At 39.9% G+C, this 20,612-nt stretch overlaps 1 protein-coding gene across 1 annotated transcript in view; it reads left to right on the plus strand.

The window, feature by feature from the left end:
- Positions 1-18,661, plus strand: part of ROS1 (ROS proto-oncogene 1, receptor tyrosine kinase) — a 71,708-nt gene extending 53,047 nt beyond the window's left edge. Inside the window, exons 39-44 of the mRNA XM_055714363.1 lie at positions 1,473-1,602; positions 2,615-2,712; positions 3,369-3,572; positions 4,673-4,807; positions 10,053-10,216; positions 18,516-18,661. Coding sequence (XP_055570338.1) covers positions 1,473-1,602; positions 2,615-2,712; positions 3,369-3,572; positions 4,673-4,807; positions 10,053-10,216; positions 18,516-18,661 — 877 coding nt within the window. The remainder of the gene's footprint in view (positions 1-1,472; positions 1,603-2,614; positions 2,713-3,368; positions 3,573-4,672; positions 4,808-10,052; positions 10,217-18,515) is intronic.
- The last annotated feature ends 1,951 nt before the right edge of the window (positions 18,662-20,612 follow it).

The raw sequence follows: 20,612 nt of genomic DNA on the forward strand, positions 1-20,612 counted from the left end.
AACATTATATAATCCCAGTAGTCATTAAACAATAATAAAAAATTATATGTTTTCTATTCTTTAAATCTTGCATTTTTTAAATGTGAAGAAAGAATTATTTAGTGCCCTCATGGTGACCTTAGTGATTTTTCTTGATGTTCATCTGTAAGGTCTAACAAATGAAACCAAGGGCAGAAATGAAAAATAAGTGTTCCTGATTGTTTACAAACCCTGTTATTAGATATTTAAATGCAACTTTTATTTTGCTTGCCTTTTTGGATGTTCATTAAAATTTGAATTGTACTGTTATGCATACTGTCCCAGTTAAGCAAGGACTATTTGTTTCTTTTAGTATTGCTATGCAGCAATGGGGAAATTGAATGGCCTGTATTTCAAAAAGTAATTTGATATAGGTTATTGATGAGACATTTGTGTACAAATATATGTAGCAAATTCTTGGGTGGATCCCATCACTTGGGAAGTCAGGAATGACAGCTCAGTGGAGAAAGGATTGCTGAACTATAAGGAAAGTGCCAGGTGCTCCTTCCCCTCTTTTGTTCTTGAGAGTGCCAAAGTTTGTCTGATTGAGAGGTATGTGCTAGGGGCTAAGTGGAAACGTCGAATTCAAAATCACACTTTGCTAGAGTCTTTGCCCACGCCTAAGATTATGTGAACTGAAAGACTTTAGAAGGAAAATGTCCCTCTTTTATTTGTTTGTTTACACTGGTGCATTTAACAGCATTTTGGACAGCACCAGTTCCCACAGTAGAGTCAAGTTTCTCTGAGTGCTGGTGCAAGTCCTTTCACACAGCAGTGTGAAGGGAAAACCATTTTCTAACACAAGAAATGTGATTGTAGAAACACAGGCACTCACACAGGCAATAAATATTCTTCATTCTATGAAAAGCACTAGATCTGAGAGTGCTAATTGCTCTGTGGTAATCCCCATCTTTTTGGACACACGCAATTACTAGCATATCTGCAAGTATTCCTGATGTATATTTTTTTTCTTTTAAAAATGTACTGTGAGAAACAGTTCTCTGAATTGTGAGAATATGTCGCACCTTGTGCTTTTACCTTTCTCTGTGCATTTCTCTGAATCATCAGTTCTACTGTGAATATAGTAGTAAAAGTACACTATTAAAATAATGTACACAGCTTTAATGTACAGGTGGCAATTCATGTATTCCTGGATGAGTTTGCCACGTTTCTTTGCTTCCTGGAAATATGATGAAGTGTGCTTTTAATACGCATGTGTGCATTAGAGTGCCCATCAAAATGCAGTGTAAGCCTGTGTTTTGAAAGGATGGCCCTGAACTCTCCCCGTGACTGAGCAAATCCAGGCACTGTGAGTTACTAAATCATGTTGTTGGTAGAGGCAGGATTGTAAAGACCAGACTACTCATTCATTGCTTGCAGCTATGTGCGCTTTATTAGCTATCAACCAACTGGATGCTCCATATGTAATCTTACAGTTGTTTGCTTCTGTTTAGTAAATTTGATCACCCCCACATTCTGAAGTTACTTGGTGTGTGCCTGTTAAATGAACCTCAGTACCTTATACTGGAGCTGATGGAAGGAGGGGATCTACTTAGCTATTTACGAGGAGCCAGAAAGCAAAAGGTATGGTAAAGACCATGAGACTTGTATTTTTAACATGTAACTGCCCACAGTTTCTCAGTTTTTCCTTTTCTCAAAGGCCATGGTGATGTTCAGCTGTTTCTGTACCTGCAAGGTCTGACCTGGCTTTGCCCTAACACCCTCAGACCTCAATGTTGAGTGCTGACCTTGCATTCAGAGTTGCTGTGAATGTCATTAGACCACTGACCAAAACTGTGTTTTCAGTTGTGAGATGTCTTCTGAGTTTCTCACTATGGATACCATGATCAGTCCTTTGAAAAGTGATCATAAATAATGATGGTCATGTACCTGGCCTATTGGGCCTCACAGGATTTTTTTTTGGTCTTTGAATAGCAGCAATATCCTTAATGTGCTAGGCACAGTCCAGGCATGTAAGAAGATGCTGTTCCTTGCCTGTATCCTCAAATTCATTAGAAGGAAAGAGGAGAAAAGAATAAAGAGTACATGTCTTTAACTAAGTAAATTTTTTCTGTAGTTAGCATGCAGATTAAGAGTATAGATGGTAGGACTGTAGGTCAAAAGGACCCAACACTGAAATTTTATAGCATTATAGCAATTGTCTAGTTCATTTATGTGATCAGATCAAATCTACAGTCAGTATTGAACTCTACTGAAATGTATATACATGTATTGTACTAGGATAATATATGATACTGATTAATACAGCAGCAAGCTAACCTGATCTGACAGTAGGAGGAAATTTTCAGGTCCCATTCCTTCCACTGTGATGAAGAAACAATTCTGAAAGTCTCGGGATAGCCTTAGTCCCCAGTCAAAGAACAGTGTTCACCTGCCTTGCAGCGCAGTGATTTGGCAGTTTACCCTGCATTTGCCCTGTTGACATACAGAGACTTTGCACCTGTGCTTCACATGTTTTGGAAATATCTTACTCATTTCAAATGAGGAAACAATACCATATTTGCATAGGGAGGTTGTCATTCTGAGTTTGTAGAGCTGAAAGACATGCCTAACCTTCTGTCTTTGTTTCCTGTAGCTCCAGGGTCCCTTACTGACAGTGACTGACCTCTTGGATATGTGTTTGGATATTTGCAAAGGCTGTGTCTATTTAGAGAAAATGCATTTTATACACAGGTACAGAACTTATTTCCTTAGTCTTCCAAGGTTTACCCACAGTATCAGGACTAATTATCTTGCCTGGGAAAAAATGCCTAGAAAGATGTCACAGTGTAATAGGGAAGGTGAGAGAACTGTGGTAAAATTTAGTTTTATGCTTTTCTGCTAAAAATCACCTACAGTTCTCTCACAAAATGGTGGGCTACTCTACAGTCTGAAGCCAGGACTCAGTGCACCCTAGGCAAGAATTATCCCATGCAACAAAAAGAAGGGCAAGTGGAGAGATTCATTTACTGTCTTATAGGTAGATATATATATATATACATATACTGCTAATAGGTAGATAGCGAGGACACAGAGCCAGACTTTCCTCAGAGGTACACAGGGAAGAGATGAGAAACAATAGGCACAAGTTACAGGAATGGAAGTTAGGTAATATTGTTCACAACGTGCAGGATCAATCACTGGAATAGGTCGTCCAGAGGGGCTGTGTCGTCCCCAGTCTTGAAGATACACAAAACTTAGCTGGATGAGGCCCTAAGCTACTGGATTGGACCTCAGGGTTGGCACTGCTCTGAAGAGAGGGCTGAACCAGATGACCTGCAGAGATCCCTTCTGACCTGAATTATTCTGCAATGCTGACTCCATCCTCCTGTTTCTGTCTCACAAATCAGGGACCTGGCTGCTCGCAACTGTCTTGTGTCTGAGAAGGAATATGAGAGCTCCTCCCGGATAGTAAAGATTGGAGATTTTGGACTTGCCAGGGATATCTATAAAAATGATTATTACAGGAAAAGAGGAGAAGGTCTACTCCCTATCAGATGGATGGCTCCTGAAAGCCTCATTGATGGTGTCTTTACAAATCGCTCTGATGTCTGGTGAGTTATAGCAGCCACACAGCTGTGGGAATAATCATGCTGAACCTCACAGCAAGAAAATATTGGTTTACAGGAGGAATGATGAAGTTGCATATTGCCATCTCTAATAATTTTAAAGCTAAAGCAGATTTCCTCCTAAGTGATATTTTAATGAGCTAATGAAGTTTGGCACCACGACAGTACCTGCTATGGATATATTTCTTAATGCCTTGAGCTCTAGCTTTGGATTCTGGCTGGAAAGAGCTAGTGTCGCTCAATCAAACAATTTTGTGTTAGGACCACAATGTGGTTCTTGCTTGATTGGGCAGTGAATTGACTGCCTGCATGCTTTTCCATTTTGTTTTCCGTTAGGTTAATTGCCATTTCCTTCCTACAGCCAAATACTTTCCCCTTACCATTTCACCCTCTTCTGGTGTCTTCTTTATTTTGAAGCCCTATTTTCTCAGCATCGTTGCAGAAGGTCATAGTACTTTGCCATGGAGGTTTACTTAGAGTCTGTATTTGGGCGGGTTTGAGTTTATGGTGAAGAAGCAGAGACTCACTGTCAGGATGCAAAAACAAACCAAACCAGATCCATTAAACCTGGGATCCACCCAAGTTTAGATTTCAGTAGCCATAGGTACTCATGGTGGGTTATAGCCCACCCCAAGTCCTTACCCACAGCAGCCCATCCATTTCACCACAACTCTTAAATCTATCTAAGCAAGGTCTTCAGTGCTCTGTGCCAAACCAATTGAGGTGCTGATTGCTTTGTGAGTGGTGCTTAGGAAAACTTGTCTTTCTCCATTTCCAGCACCTCTAGAGATTTCTAAGCACTTGTTTAAGTGAGGACATGCTCAAGCAGAGTGTTGCCCAGGGAAGCTGTGGCTATATTTGGTCTTCTAAGCTGCATGTCAGTGAGTCTGGGAAAGTGTGTCAGTTCTACACATTTATTTTAGCTATTCCAGAGGCTGGCTTAAGGACATATGGATTGTTTTACAACAAATAAAAGCTTCTTACTCCTAATTTTTCTAACCGAGTCTTGCTCTTAGGCTAGAGACATTTTAAATGTTGATAGGCAGATTATTCATGATAACTGTGGTTTTGTCTGTGTTTCTTAGGGCTTTCGGAGTCTTAGTGTGGGAAACATTAACTTTGGGTCAACAACCATATCCAGGTTTCTCCAATACAGAAGTTTTACACCATGTACGATCAGGAGGAAGGCTAGAATCTCCAAACAATTGTCCTGATGACCTGTAAGTTATTTTTGTTTAAATATATAAGAAGGAAGAGACTTATTGCCAGGTGGACATAATTTTGAATGCTACTTATACCCAAGCAGAGTTCAACATCCTCCATTTTTTTCCCAATAAAACATCTAGCACTTGTAGCTGCCAACCCGCTACTAATTAATCCAGGGAATGCAGCCTGTGAGTAATAACTTGTGTTGAAGTTGATACATGTATAGTGGTCTTTTAAGCAGGATTTCAGAGACAATATAAAGTCAGTATTGGGCATAAATCTGGTAGTAATGTAGTAACAGGCTGCGAGTGGCTGATGGTGTGGCTTAAAAGTTAAGATGGCTTTAAGAAAGAATTTACTGTTCCCTGAACACCATGTGCCTGCAACAGCAGATACAACTGGCTCTTTCGATGTATCTGCAGGAATTAGGCTAATGTCAGAACATATGTGGAAAATAAGCTGTGCTCTCTTGGCAAATAAAAGTCTTACAAAAGCCAATAAGAAAAGCTGAAACAGTACAGCAAAAGGGAAGTCTACACTTCTGGTTAGTCTTTAGCTGAGCTGGATGAACAAAGCTTTCACAATTCCCATTTGTCTTGACCACAAAATTCATGTTTAATTGTAAAATTCTTCAATTAAAATAATAAAATAAATACATATAGTGTGTCAAACCCATACTGGCCAGAGGTGTATAAAGGAGGAAGTTGAACCTGAGCCAAACAATCACTCAATATTGTCTAATTTCATGTCCTGTATCACCCACTCTGCATAAGCAGCCACAGCAATGCACTTGACAGCTGGTCCTGCAAATGGAAGAAGAGGCTACTTAAAATGCACAGTTCTTACTCATGGGGCTGAGGAAATGGCTTGAGAATAATACTGTGATTGGCAAGCCCAGATCTTTGTGATAGGTCTCATATCAATAACCATGCTCTGAGTTCCAGAGAGGGTGATTATTTATCATTATGTAGGTATAGCTGAAACACCATATTAGCAACAAAAAAACCTAAAGTTTAGCACTTGGAAGAACTGAAGAGATTAGGATTTTGAGAACAGAGTGAAAACTGGAAGTCACAGGCAAATGAGATCCCAAAGCAATTTCAGTTTCAACATTTTCTGCTGTAAATTTTTCTCAAAAAATTCCTGGCAGCTATCCTATGGGTAGAAAAGCAGAGGAGCTAATGCTTATCCATGTACTAGTTTGATATTCAAGCTCACACACAAAGGCTCATAATTAGCCTTCAAAACAAGTGACCAGATCTTCAGAAGAATCAAGAAAACTTTGCTTGAAATAATTTCTAGGGTCCCCAATATTAAATTTAGCATAGCAGGTAGGGCTTAAATGCTAGTCTGCCTGTTGTAACTTGTAGGATCAGGGCCTAATAGCAGTAACATAGTTTTTGAAAGCCAAGGGGCTGAATGAGCTCGTGGACTCTTGTACCATCTTTTATCTCATTTGGTGAACACTCAGCACCTGCATGCAGCTTCTGTCAGTAACATAAATAGCTTTTTGCTACTTTGCTAGGTCATTAATGGCATGCTGGGATTCTTGACATTCCTGCTTCCCTCCTTGTAGTTTTGAACCTGCATCAGGACATCAGCAGTCAGTAATTGTCTCCTCTGCACTTTGACTTGCTCATTGTCATTTGACAAAACAAACCATCACTGATAGGAAGAGAGTTCAAAGGCCAAACTACTTCAGCTGAGAAGTGTTTAGGAGTCTGTGGTAGGCTTACACTGCAAGGGCAAGCAGGACTGACACAGAAACCTTGGGGTGTAAAAGCCCTAAGGAAGTGGGATTGGAGGTTTTTTTTTTCTGGCAGCAGGGAGAATTTCTCCCCTTCACCTCTAGAAGATGTTACTCCAGGGAGTAATCATCTACTTTCCCCCAAAGAAGTGTGGATATGTAAAGCTTGATAATGAATTGGTAAAGCGGCTTGGGGATCTATAAATGAGCCACATTCATTGAAATATGAATTAGATGTACAGATGGCACTACTTTTGCAGTCAGAGATCCATATCTGGCACAGCTATCTGGGTGTGAGGCTTGTATGGAAGAGCATGCCAAGGTTTGGACTGAACTGAGCTAATTTAACATAGATCCTCAAAGGTTGCAGATTACAGCCAGGAGAATTTGTACAAACATGGTGCCACTTGCTGACTTGAAGCTACAGTTTCACCAAATGCTCATTCCCATGCAAAGTTACACAACTGAGTTTGATGAAGAAACTAGTTTGGTAACTAAGAACTTTGGCTGTTTGGTTCTGGGAATGCCCCCCTGGAGGGATTTGGAGGGTAGGAGAGAAGAGATCACTCAGAATGCATCAGATGAAAGCAGGGGCTCTTCTACACCCCAACACATTTTCTCCTTTTCTAAGAAAATCCCCACATCAATTGTATTTTCCATGTCATGTGAGAGAAAACTGGTAATGTCCTGTAGCTCCTGTGCATTAAAGCACAGCCTCCAATATTAAGTACTGAATATTAGCTCTTTGGTTTTCCAGGCTCTCACATTCTTATTTGCCCCACATATGCAGCCCTATTGGACATATGGTTACCAGTTGTCCCACCCAGGTAAAACACAGTTGCGAAGTCCAGGTGTGTACATGAAGGTGTACAGGCTAGTTCTTAAACCTAACATAAGCCTTTAGTTGATGTTGTGTTTGGATCTGTTATTTTTTATCTCTTCCTGAATGGCTTTCCCCATGAAGTACAGGAATCCTCTGAGTCTCTTCCTCATGCTGAAGCAATGCACTTGCTACGCCATGTTTGGCACCCCCAAAATATGGGAATGTGCTCAAGCTGTCATTCATCTTGCCATATTAACCTGGCTTTCACCATCTTGACTGGTCTCGTGCTGATGCATTTCTGTGCTACTGAAAGTTTATGCCATTTGACTTCAAACTTTGTATGTCACAATATGCCTTGAGAGCTAAATATTATGCCACAAATAGCTGTCCATGCAAAATTTGCAGATATATTCTGAAAGACCGTTAAAGTTTTTGTAATTAGAAACCTAAAGCCTATCTGAATTAAATACTTTGTGAACAATATCAGTTCTATCTGGTATTAATATTTTAAGCCAACCAGCAAGTAATCTGATTTAGGAAATATGAATATGGAATATAATCAAAATGAGAAAACTCCAGTTCTGAATGTTTTGGCAGCAACGAATATCCCCACTTAATAACAAAACTGAATGACTTTATAAAGCAGATTGTCCAATAAGAAATTAATTATTTAGAAAGGTAGAGATTGGTCTCAGGAATACAAAAATATTCAGAATCCACATTTGTCATGTTCTTGCTTCATAAATGAAAAGACATTAGGTTTAGGTCATATATAAGAAAGACATTTTTACAGTGGGGGTGGTGAGACACTCAACAGGTTGCCCAGAGAAGCTGTGGATGCCCCATCCCTGGAAGTGTTCAAAGTCAGACTGGATGGGGCTGTGAGCCACCTGATCTAGTGAAAGATGTCCCTGCCCATGACAGGGGGGTTGGAATAGATGATCTTTAAAGGTCCCTTCCAACCTGAACTGTTTTATGAGTCTATGACATATCATTTCCTGTTTCTTTCTCCCTCTGCTTGCCTATGGCTGTCTGTTTCTTCCTTTCCATTAGAAGAGCAGCGTACTTAGTCCACTCCTCATTGCACAAGGCTCGGCTTATGAAAACCCAGGTGCTAACCTAGTGGAGAATGGCACCTGAACTCATGTTTTTTCTTGAATATCCTACCAACCAGCATGACTAGAAAGCAGATTGTTTAGCTGCCAGCATCCAAGGCTGGCTTTTGAAGTCAATGTGATAGACACTTTGCTGGCAGCAGAAGGAAAACCATAGTTATTTCACCTCAGTTTAGGTACTATTCAGTACTTTTCCATCTGTATTTCCAGTGTCATCAATAACCAGTACACCTACCTGAAGGTAAGATGAAGTGTTTCAGAGCATTAGGAAGTCACTACCACTTTTTAAAACAGATTTTCAAGACTTCATTGGATCCTTTTGAAAAAACAAAATCACTGTGTCAAGCTCCACAACCACATGATACAGGTTAATGAAAAGTGGATCTGAAACAATTTCTCTACTCACATTTCTTACCCAACACCAATACTTTAATGAAAAATGTCATTGAAAAATCAGAAGTCAAGAAATTTCTCCGGCCTGTCATCAAGGGCTTTATAAAATACCCAATTGTGGTGAAGGACAGCAGTCTCTTTTTTAAGATGGATAAGCAAGGATCTGAGCAAGCCAATTCATTTCACATAACTCAGTAACGCCTGGTATCACATAGCAGCAGGTCTGGGAGGTTGTTTGTCAGGGGAGGATTTGAACTTAGGGCTTAGAGGTGAATACTCCACATTCCAGTAGCAGCTTCCTGAACCAGCCTTTCACTGGCTGCTCAAACGCTGCTCTCTGGTTTTGAGACTAAGACCTTTCTCCGCTCCCAACACTTAACATGTCCAGGTGCTGGATGTGTTTTGGTTTTTAGCCTGGCTCCCCCTGGCTTTTGTAGGATTTGGGTTTGTGTAGCCTAGACTCCTGTTGAGTAAGCAATATAAATCAGCCCTATCCTTTAGACAAACAGGAGGGGCAGCTTTCCGCTGAATGCCACAGATAGTGTTGTACAAGGTGGGCTAGGATCCCTGCACCCAGAGGAAACTCAGACCGTTTTTGCCTTTGATGGGAAAACTTACTCCTATTTATTTTGGTCTGGAGGCAGAAGTCTAAATTAGCCCTCTCTGTTCTGGAGGGTTTGCCTTGAACTTCCCCTAAATTTGAGGTAGCATGAGTTGAAGGAGGATTAAATAAACTGATAGCATCACATTCATTTCCGGGTTTAGATATCCCGCCCCCCCCCCCCCCCCTTTTTTTTTTTCTTAATTCTGTAAGAGAATTACCTCCTGTAAGAGAATTCTGCTCTCTCAGAAAATACTGGTGACTTCTTCTGCGAAAGCACTTATTAACGTGTCTTCTTTGCTTCTTCTTCTTTTTTTTTTTTTAATAGCTGCTCCCCAATCTCAAAAATATTCATTTTTGAAAAATTAAAAGCATTTGTAGTGAGTATTCCTGACAACTGATCTTTAATCTGCTTTTCCTTCCCTCAGCAGCTGATGATAGATAATATTTGTACCGCATATAAAGTTTTCAGAAGTTGAAAATCTAGGCCAAAATTGCTTGTGAGATGATTTAATGATAAGTGTTGAGATGGATGATTCTATTATCTTTAATGTTTGCATTGTAACAATTTTTTTTCCAGATGTGATTTGATGACAAGTTGCTGGGCCCAAGAACCTCACCAGAGACCTACTTTCTCTAATATTCAGGACAAACTGCAAGAGATAAGACAATCTCCACTGCCCTTCATCCACTACCTTGAAGACAAAGAGGCAGCAACTGGAGTTATCAACCAAGCTTTTGAAGGTGAGTCTGGGCCAGCACCTGCTGTCCCAATGACCTCTTACCCAAGAACAAAGTGGGATTCAGCAGGTTTTTTCATTGCATTTATCACCACCTCAAATTCTCTGCCTATAAAATGGGAACAGCAAAGATTTACCTCTCATAATGAACTTGTAAAGATTAATTAGGTGCCATTAGGTACAATGTGTTAGGTAAAGCACATACAAGATAGCCAAGCAAAAGGACCCCTATGAGATTGCAACTGAGCCTGCCTCACAAAGACATCCAGCATGCATCTAGATTTTTGATACTTCTTGACCCTGTTCCACTAAAGTAAATGCTTAAGTTCTATGTGCAGCCAGGAGAGCTTTGGAAGGCTTCTGAATGGAAATGTGTTCCAATGTCAAAGGCATCTACTCCCTCTCCATTAAGCAAACATGGCAGTTAGGCAATTACTTTAGGAGTCCTGATTCGGTAGTTGTCTGAAAGTAAGGTATAAATTAGGTCCCTAAGTAAGGCAGCCTGTACCCCAGTCCAAACTGTGACAGCTCCAGCCAGGAGTTGCATCGTGCCTGTGCTCTGCACACTGTGAACGAAGAAAACTAGGTGATATTAAGGAGGATATACTTAAGACATGGGACGTAACAGAACCCAATTACATAAAAACATTATTAAGGTTGTGAAGACAGGAATTAAAAAAAAAAAAAGGTGATGCTAAATTTGAAGTTGTCTGTGCAACTGTGATTCAAATAATCTAAATGTGGAATTGAGCATCCTGACTGGGCCAGAACAAAAAGCTTTTCACATCCGGCAGTAATTCCTGACTGGCTAAACCTTGAGAAAAATTGCAGTCTTAGTAAACAATGTCATCTGAAAATCTGCAAAAGTAAAGTTTTTATCAGTTGAAATATTTTACTTTGATTTCACAAAATATTTTGATTTTTTAATTTAACCTGTTTGCATTCTATGGTTTTCTAATGAAAAATATTTCCTGTCAAAATAATTACTCTGTAATGTACGTTACATTCAGGGAATATGTTGGTGACAATCACTTTTTAAAGCAGACTCCGTTAAGCCTGTTTATAACCTAGTTGGTAAAATCTGGCCCTCTGTGTTAAGCAGGACAATTTATTGCAGACAGGGCTTTGGCAATAGCTCTCAGAGCCAGCCTATTTTGCTCAGCACAGTCTCCCTGAGCTTTACTTACCCTTTTCTCCACCAGCTGCCCTGTTCCCTCTTGTGGCTTCCCCCATGCTTCCCTTTCCACAGGCTCTGCCCAGCTGTTGTTGCCACAGACCCACTGCTGAATCTGCATTGGGTTGGGAAGGCAAAGCAACTGTTTCCATGCTTCCAGTTTCCATCCTTCAGTTCTCAAAACTCCTCCTTAACTTCTCAGGCTCATTTGGTGATTTTCATAGAGGAAATGCCCATCAGGAAACAGTATAGCTTGAATTTTATTCATCTACATGTCATCCTTTCATTTAAATGTGTTTTAAAAGACTAAACACTTGATAACCTCTTTACAGGTCTCTACAATGCACATATTCATTTCCCTGTATATTCATAGTTTGCCTGTAGGTTATCTCCCTCTTTCCCCAGTTACAGCCTTTATAAGCCTGTTGTTAAAATGTTATGCTGCGTACTTGACTGAAGGCCTAGAGTCCTGGTGATGGCTTAATGTTGCTGGATTATCTGATCAGGGACATGTGCATGTCAGTTTTCTGTAGCTCTCCAGCCTTAAATTAATTCAACAGTTTTTCTGCCTGCAATGTAAATCTCATGCAGTGGAGTTCAGTGAAACACAGGCTCCAGAAATGCAATTGATTTAAGCAAGAGCCAACCATTTGGGTTCTAGTCAAGCTTCCAGACTAAAATGCACGCTCAGGGCATGGAATATGCCTTAGCCTGTGATTTATAAAACACTGTATAATGAGTAATTCTTTTAATTTGCATTTATTTTTAGCTGGGACTAAGTTAAGTACTTCTTGTGTTTGTAGTAGTAGTACAAAGATGACAGCTGAAGCAAATAACCCAAAAGACTGTTCCATAATGGATTGTCCTGGACAACATTTTCCAAAAACGTTACGCTGTCATTGGCCTTTGTGTGTAATGAAACTCCTGTCATAAGCCTCCTGCCAAGAAATGCTTGCTCTGACCAGGAGACTTGGTTCCAAAAGAGAGAGCCAAATGTCAAGCAAAGTGAAATGACAGGCCTCAAAATAACTGTTATACTTAGCCCTACATGGAATCATACATCTTCCAAACCTTTTGAGCCTTACCTACTTGTAGGTAGCCACACCTTTAGCAGGTCTATACATGCTGTCGGTGCTGTTTCATAGGTGGGAGAGCTGGAAAGTGTTAGATTTTCTCAACAAAATGAATGTTGGTGCAGTATGACACACAGATTGCAAGTGGGGGTGAACTAATACAGACAGTATGTTGGTGGTCTGGACAGCATGTTAACAGGGTAGTGTGGGGATGCAAAAGGGACATGAGCTTTGTTATTGCAAGAGTTACCCTTCTAAAGGAGGCATCAAGTGGCAATAAACATGCTTCAGCAATACCAGCAGCTCCTGGCACTGCCGCTTCAGAAGGGAGGGAAGCAAACTCAGGACCAGGCATCGGTCTACCAGTTTAGAGTTTTTCCTTCTTGCTCTTACAGGCTTTCCCAGGACATTGATCGTGGGCAATAAGCAGCATTAACAACATTTTTTTGAGTGAAGGAAGCACTATCCAGCTGGAGGACTGAGGCATCAGTGGGAGTTTTATTTCCGATGGGAACTGATTGAGCAGAGGCCCCACCACCAGAGTTCCCATTCATTGTTGAAAGATAAGCTGTCCTTTCCCCTTTCAAGAAGTTTCAAGAAGCACAAATGAAATGTCATGAATCACCGTGCTAACAGGACAGCCCTCCATTGCTGTAAAAATAATGTCCATCTATTTTCAGATGTAACTTTTTACATTTGCACGTACAAGACAGCACTATATTTTTTCAGGTCCCAAGTGTGCCCCTTTACAGATGGAAACACCTGTTTGTTTTGGCAAACATCTTTGCCGACATCAGACAGCTGGGCATTAAGCAGCTGGAGCAGCTCCTTGCTTTTATGACCCAGGAGGACTATTCTTATCAGGGCTGCTCCCCACAAATGCTTATAGACCTATAAGGAAAAAATTAATTGCTCAGAAGCTGTGTCGGAGCACCATGCTCTTACTGCTAGAAGTGGCTCCTTTGGTGAGAGGAGATGCAGGGCAGTTGGAGGGAGCCTGAGGAAATCCAGGGTAAAAGACTAAAGACCAAAGGGAAACATATTTGGCCTCAAAACCATCATTTTTAAATCCATAAGCTTGAAAAATGTGGGAAGAAAAAACAAAATTTTGCAATATTTCCTTCTCTCACTTTTCTTACAAAGCCAGCCTCTCAGTTATTTACTTTTTTCAGTAATTAAGGCACTTGCTAAAAATACCACATAGGTTTTTTTAAATCTTTCTGAAAAACTTCGCACTGAGGGGATTTGATTTTAAGATGTGGAATCCATGATTTCACCATGAATTATATGTTTGTGCTGTCTTTAGCTGAGTAGTACTGGTTTGCTGTTCCCTGTGTAAAAATCATCAGTTTATTTTCCTAAATCCAGCTGCCTTTTAAAAACTGTTCTGCGCACCTTTCTGAACTTAATCACTTGGACAAACGGAAGCTTCTCTAAAGCAGATGTGTTGATAAGAGACATTTTTAAAACCTTGTATCTAGGCTCCTTTGTATTTTTCTGAAATTCAGTAATCCTCTTCCCCACTTAGCTTAGTGAGTGGCTGACCCAAAGCCAGCAGAGGTCAGAAAAAAGGCTTCTTCCGAAACAGTGAGTGGTTACAACACTGCGGGAAAAGGTGGACTTGATGGTGTGATCATTTCTTATTTGTCCCCTAGACAAAATGCTGTTCAATTCCAGAGAGTGAGCATGAGCCACATGATACTGCAAGGAAAGTCATGCTAATACTCTGCCTTGGACTGAGGTATAAAAATCAGATGATATGATGTCATAAGAGCTGACATTTGTGTAGTATGGGTGTATAGATATAAGCAACTAAGACTTAGGCACTGTGTTTACACTGGCTGTCCAGGCTGTTTGGCAGTCACCAGAGTTGTAGACACGTTCAGGGGATGTTATTGTATAAAGGTAGGGATGTGCAATAAACCTGTCCACAATGCAACTCATTCCTGTTCTCTCTGCATTGACTGTAAAGGCTGCCTAGGGAAGGAACTTGCATTGGACATGTAAGATCTGGGTAATTAAAACTTAGTAAAATGAATCCTGCTTTGTGACCTGGAGAAGGGGGATGCTTTCTTGTTTATATATCCTTAATGTATTGCAGCAAATGTGGAAGTGGCCTTTTTGGTGCTCTTATAAGTGATAACAAACAAGATAATAAACAGGTTTATATCTGTATTTCCCAAGACAGCTTCTTGCATACAGAGGTTTCAATTCACAGATCTCTGAAAAATCTAGTAAAAAATAAAAACAAAGACAAGCAGTCAATGCTTCAAGTAGTTTAGTGCATTAGAAATGCAGGATGAACAAAATTCTTGCTTTTAGCACCTTTAGCATCTGAGAGCATAGCAAAGCTCAGTGAGTCACTGTCAAACCATGCAAGATCATATGCTTCATTAGACAGGAAATACAGATATATCTCCACTGATATATAATCCAGAGTGGAGTATTAAAACGGATATATATTTGTTCTATTTATATCCTTACTGGCAATGTGCAGAAACTGAAACAGCAGCTCCAGCTCCAGGTGGCCAGCAGGTATCAGGAAAGTACTCCCTGCACAGGAACTACCTCCTGGAGCTAGCCAGCATAGCTGAGGTGTGGAAGTCAGGGTTCAATAGCCACTTTTTTCACTCCTAACAAAGACAGGTCACCAAGTGCTTCTTTTGAACATTCACTGTGGGGTACATCTTTCAGCCATGTAAGTCAGCCAGTCTCTTGTTTACTACAACATATGTTGTGTGGCAGGGACAAAGGGCAGAGTATGTATGAGAAAGACAAGAGAATATTAAAGGAAAAAAGCAAACGTGGCTGCACTTCGAAATACCTTACCATATTGAAGGTGCTAAGCATCGTATGGGATTATGTTACCTAGACTTAGTAACATCTCAGGCTGGCTACTTAGCTGGTGTAAATCAGCGGCATCCCACTGGTTTCTATGGAGCTTTGTTAATTTGCACTAGCTGAGGATCTGGCCCTGAAATATATGTGATAGAAGATCCACATCTCTAGATCAGTTTGTTCAGTCTCTACCAATCAGCTTTTCTACTGACACTTTTTTTTTCTTATATGTTGTCACCTTCTGAACTTAAACACCAAAAAAACCCCGTCTGCTTATCAGGACATCACAAAAATTTGCACCCTTCCAGGCAGGACTTCAAAACATGTTGTGAGCCTACACAGCCTACTGAGCAGGCAAGGAAAGACACTGCAGGATCCGTGGGCCAGCTCGGCACCGTGGCAGGAAGCAGCAGACTGAGATGCTGAGATTGGGAAGGGGGAAGCACAGATTTTATCAGGTTAGGATCCGTCTCCTCAGAGGAGGCTAAGCAAACAAACTCCATCCCTCATTAGTATGAGTCAGGCGATCATAGTTTCTTATGTGAATTAATGCTGGGCTCTCTAAAGTAAGCTTCTGCCTACCCCTGGAGAGATGCATTGTAATTCATTTACCTGCAGTTTGGCCCAGTTATTGTGCTTTAAGCGCACCACTGCTAGGAAATGCGTCCAGCAAGGTCAAAGCTACATGCGTTTAGGACCTGAGAGACAGGTATCTATGCAAGTACAGTGCTGAGCTCTGAACATGCCATTTTAGTTATTGGAAGCAGTCTACCTGAGTCAGCACAGAGTTCAGTGGGAACCTGCTTCTCAGCAAAGTACCGCTTCAGCCCATACAAAGCTCTGGACTGCCAGAATTAGCTCGCCTCATGCCCTGAGGTAGGTTCTTTAAAGTAAATGTTGGTAACTACACTATGCAGCAGTTCGCAGTGTAGAGAACTCCTCAGAATTTAAGTGTTTGGAGTTGACTCCCCAGCACGACTTCAGATTCCATGAAGGTGTTCCTTAGACGCCTCCTCTCAGGGTGTTTTGTTGGCTCAGCCAGGCTTTGCTTGTGAAATCTGAGGGGATCACATCACATGGTTTATCCTGCATTTACTCACGTATAACCCAGCATGACTATACATCAATCAACTAATTTTAGCAATGTTAAAATTGAAGAGAAAAGAATGATATCTCATTAATATACTGACCTGCCTCCCCACTCCAGCTTCTCTCTATCTTCCCTCTAATTTGTAACATTTTTTTGGAAAGGACTTCCAAAGATTATTCAGAATTCTCTGCATTGGCTTATGGCTTCCCAGGGTGTTCGTGATGCTTCTAGCTCTCAGATTTCTGGAGTAATTTCACAACATATAGTGACTTTTTCCCTTAGTACCTCATTTTCAGTATCTTCTGTCTCCATTGTTTAACTAAGTGAGAAAAAAATATTTGCTTGCTTTGCTGACTTCCATGAGAAGCAAGCATTGTACTACATAGCTTGACATCTTGGCATGGATTTTTTGGTTTGTACAGCAGAATGGTGCTAAGCTTTCATAGGTGCCGAACACTGCGCCAAGAGATGGCACAACAGTGAAAGGGCACTTGTAGTCAAAAGTCTCATTGTGAAAATGGCAATGTAGCTTATATGTGTCATGTCATAGGAGAAAGGTCATCAGCATTATGTTCTTCATCTTTGGATAAGATAAGAATATTCTGCAAAAATAGCCTTTCTTGCTTATTTTGTTCTCAAAGCTCAAAAAGTCAAACCAAGGCAAGTTGTTTGATTTTTTTATCTCTTTTTCTCTATAATGAGAAACGCAGAGACACATAGGCTGAGAAAGGATTATAATATTTTATATATTCAGTAGTTCTTCAGACCTATTGGGGAAAGAATTAGTAATGTATCTATATATCTGGTAAAAATATCTCAGTGACCTCATACTCACATTTGTGTAAACATCACCTCATCAGTTCCAGATACTTATACAGGAAACAAATCTGAATGCTCCTCTAGCGTTCTATACTTAGGCAGGTCAGCCGGCGTATGTCTGGTCTGTAAATACCCAGTTTTACTTGGGTCCTTATTTTAAGGTTTCTCTCTTAAGAGTTTGCTGCAAACATGCCCTCAGCATTTGCCAGTGCGCCTTTCCCAAAGCAACTTGCCCCTGAGGGTTCCCATTAAAAGCTTTATTAAACAAAAAAACAAATACAAAGAGCAGCTGTACTGGTTGGTAAAGGCTTAGTCGGGATTGAATTACTAAATATTGCCATAATAGTCCTGAACGGACAAAGTGAGTATCAAATGATTTTTCGTAGCTGTCAGTCACTGTGGTATGTGACCACAGTTTGCTCCATGCCTCAATCCCCATCTTGCTGATAGGTTTCTAAAAATCAAAATTCTCCTTCAGACTTTTCCTGATAATCTTTCTTAATGGACTCTAGCATGTGGAACAGACTTCTGACTTCATAGCTCAGGGGAGTGTGTGATTGTAGTGACATAACAAGTTGTATGTTGCCTGGTGCAACAGGACAAAGCTTGTGATTCTTTTGGACAAATAACCCTGAATTTCACATGCTTAATTTTCCAGTTGTGAAGTAAAATAAGGAGGGACAGTAATAAAAGAGGGTACATGGTACAAAAATAAATGCAGAAAATATCAACAGTTATGACCTGAGCCTTCAGTTAATAATTTTTACATTTTTTTAAAAGACATATCCCCTGCATTAGATTTCAGGCAAATCTGTATATATGAACAGAATCAAATTAGGGAAAACATATAAAGTTTTTCAAACTGGGAAAACCACTCTGGATGACCAAGTTCAAGCTTCTAGAAAAACAGAATATTACAAGTTCTTTAGAGAGACAGTATATAATGATTTAGTACATAGAAAACTGCCTGTGTTACAGGAGTCTTTAGCAGTATTATTACAGGGTTACACAAAGGTAGAGATTAAAATCACTTTGGGTTTATGCAAGCTATCTGTACTACCAAAAGAAGCAAGTCATGTATTCATAACTGTATTGCTGCCTGTTGGTATGAACGGTGACGACCAACCTTCCCTAAGTGATTTGCTTAAAGCTACAATCCACACAGGCAATAGCAGAAAATAAATCTGATTCATCAGTCACTCTTTGTGCGGTCAATAGACCAACTTTCTCCAACAGCTGTCTGATTTTGTTTGCTATCTAACATTATATGTGTATCACTGGTCTGTTGTTTTTTTGTTTTTAAATGCAGATAGTGATGTTCCTTGTGCAGATTCGGATAGTATTCTTTCAGCCATGCTAATGGAAACAAGGAATCAAGAGGGCTTAAATTATTTGGTATTAGTCAAAGAAGGCAACCAAGATCAAGGAAGTATCAACTCTGCTGAACTTAGTTAAGTCTCGTTCCCTCTCTTTGAAAGAAAGAGGGAGAGAAGAGAAAAAACTACCAAAGAAGACAAGCCAAGGAAAATATTCTGGATATCATCATACTTACAGAGATGCCTTTAAAAAAACAGCAACTCCCTAAAATACTAAAACTACCAGATAATATCATAAGGTACTGAATGATGTGTAGCAGAATAAGACAACAATTACGTTTCTTTTGATTTTCTACATGTTATGGTTTGGGTGTTTTACAGGAGATAGTTTAAGGAAATAAAACATGTAATTAGACAGCAAGTGATTTTACTGTGGTGTTTGTTAAATTTATACAATCTTATATGCCCCAGACACAGGCAGTCTTTCCAAAAGGGAAGAACTAATATACTGCTTCAAAGAAGGGACCAACTCATTCATGAAAGGAAAAACCAGTTGAAATCTAGCTTCATGGTGCACAAACAAGATTTTTCTAATCAAAAAACTAACATAAGTTCTTGTTGTATTTTTATGAACTCCAAGTCAGAAAGAAGGGTGACTGGGTTGTCCACTGCTGGGGATAGTCTATTTCACTATTTAATTTAAACAAGTACTTGCAATCATCTTTAATGTTAAGTTGCACAGCGATTGATCTGTGAATCTGGACAGTCCTGTTTTCTTACATTTCTTTTCCTTTCCCTTTCATCATCCTTGCTTATTTTTTATTAGACTGTATGAAGGCAGAAGCTTTTCCTCTATGTGTTTGGAGATCAAGTCAAAGTATATAATAAAATTATATATAAATCATTACTGAATAAAAGACACCAATAAGCTTTTTGGAACATTTAATCAAAAACAATAGTCTGCAAATTATGCAGAGCTATTCACTGACATCTGTCAGGAAGCTAGAAACATGCTCTGGTTTAATGCAAATATTTGATAATAGGGGACACTGAAGAGTAGTAAAAGCACTATCTGATGTCAGAATGTATAAATTTTTAAGATGCAACTCCACTGAAATCAAGCTTCAAAAGTTCCTTAAATGGAGATCCAACACAGACAAACAAGAAATTTGGCTTTTAACTTTTACTCAAGCAAAATAGAAATCAAGAGCTTTTGATTTAGGATTCTTCAAAGTTTCTGACAAAGCTTATTCACATAGTTTACAATTACATGAATATTTTTTCTTCATCTGCAAATCAGTGTAAAAGCCAGATTTGCTAATAACAACAATTGCAGCACTTCGCTATGCTCACTAGACCATGAATGTCAGACAAATAAATAAATAGTTTCCTTCCTCTTCAAGTGCTGCTCGATTGATTGTACAGCCACTCCTTCCATTTCAATAACATAAACATGAGCAGTGTTTACTAACCAGTAGCATGTGCTAGCCAGAAACCAGGAGGATCCCAGTTCTATGGTCACCACACCTGGATGACTTCATACATCAAGAAGACTGCTCAGTCAGCCAGCCACAAAGGTTTTGAAAACCAGCAGCATTTCATATGATATCTTTTTCTTTAGCAGGAAAAGCCTTCGATACTGCCACGATTTTGTCTAGGCAAAACGTTTCACAGGCCTCATGATTGCATCTGTGATGTGATAACCCAAGTTGATTCAGATTTGTGTGGGTCCAAGTTGGAAAGAATCATGCAAGAGCCTATCCAACATGGGTAAACTGGGTTAGAGGGCCAGGTGAGCATCAGCCACAGACAGCAATCAGAAGTAACACCCCTGAGATCTTGAAGTAGCCACAAATACCCAAAGCAGCAGAGAAAGGACAGAGGGGAAGGTAAGTTTTGTTTTGTCCACATTTCCTAAGTGTTGCAAGACAAGACTAGTTTTAATGGAGGATTTATCACAGCATGATGACGAAGAAAACGTCAATTTTCATGCATTGTCAATAAATGAACTCTCAAGATATTGACCAGCGGTCTATGTCTTTTGCACTTAATAGTATGAAAAATGTATTGGACTGGGTAAACCACAAATC

Source organism: Falco cherrug, chromosome 6 (genome assembly GCF_023634085.1).
Source record: "Falco cherrug isolate bFalChe1 chromosome 6, bFalChe1.pri, whole genome shotgun sequence".
Lineage (NCBI taxonomy): Eukaryota > Metazoa > Chordata > Aves > Falconiformes > Falconidae > Falco > Falco cherrug.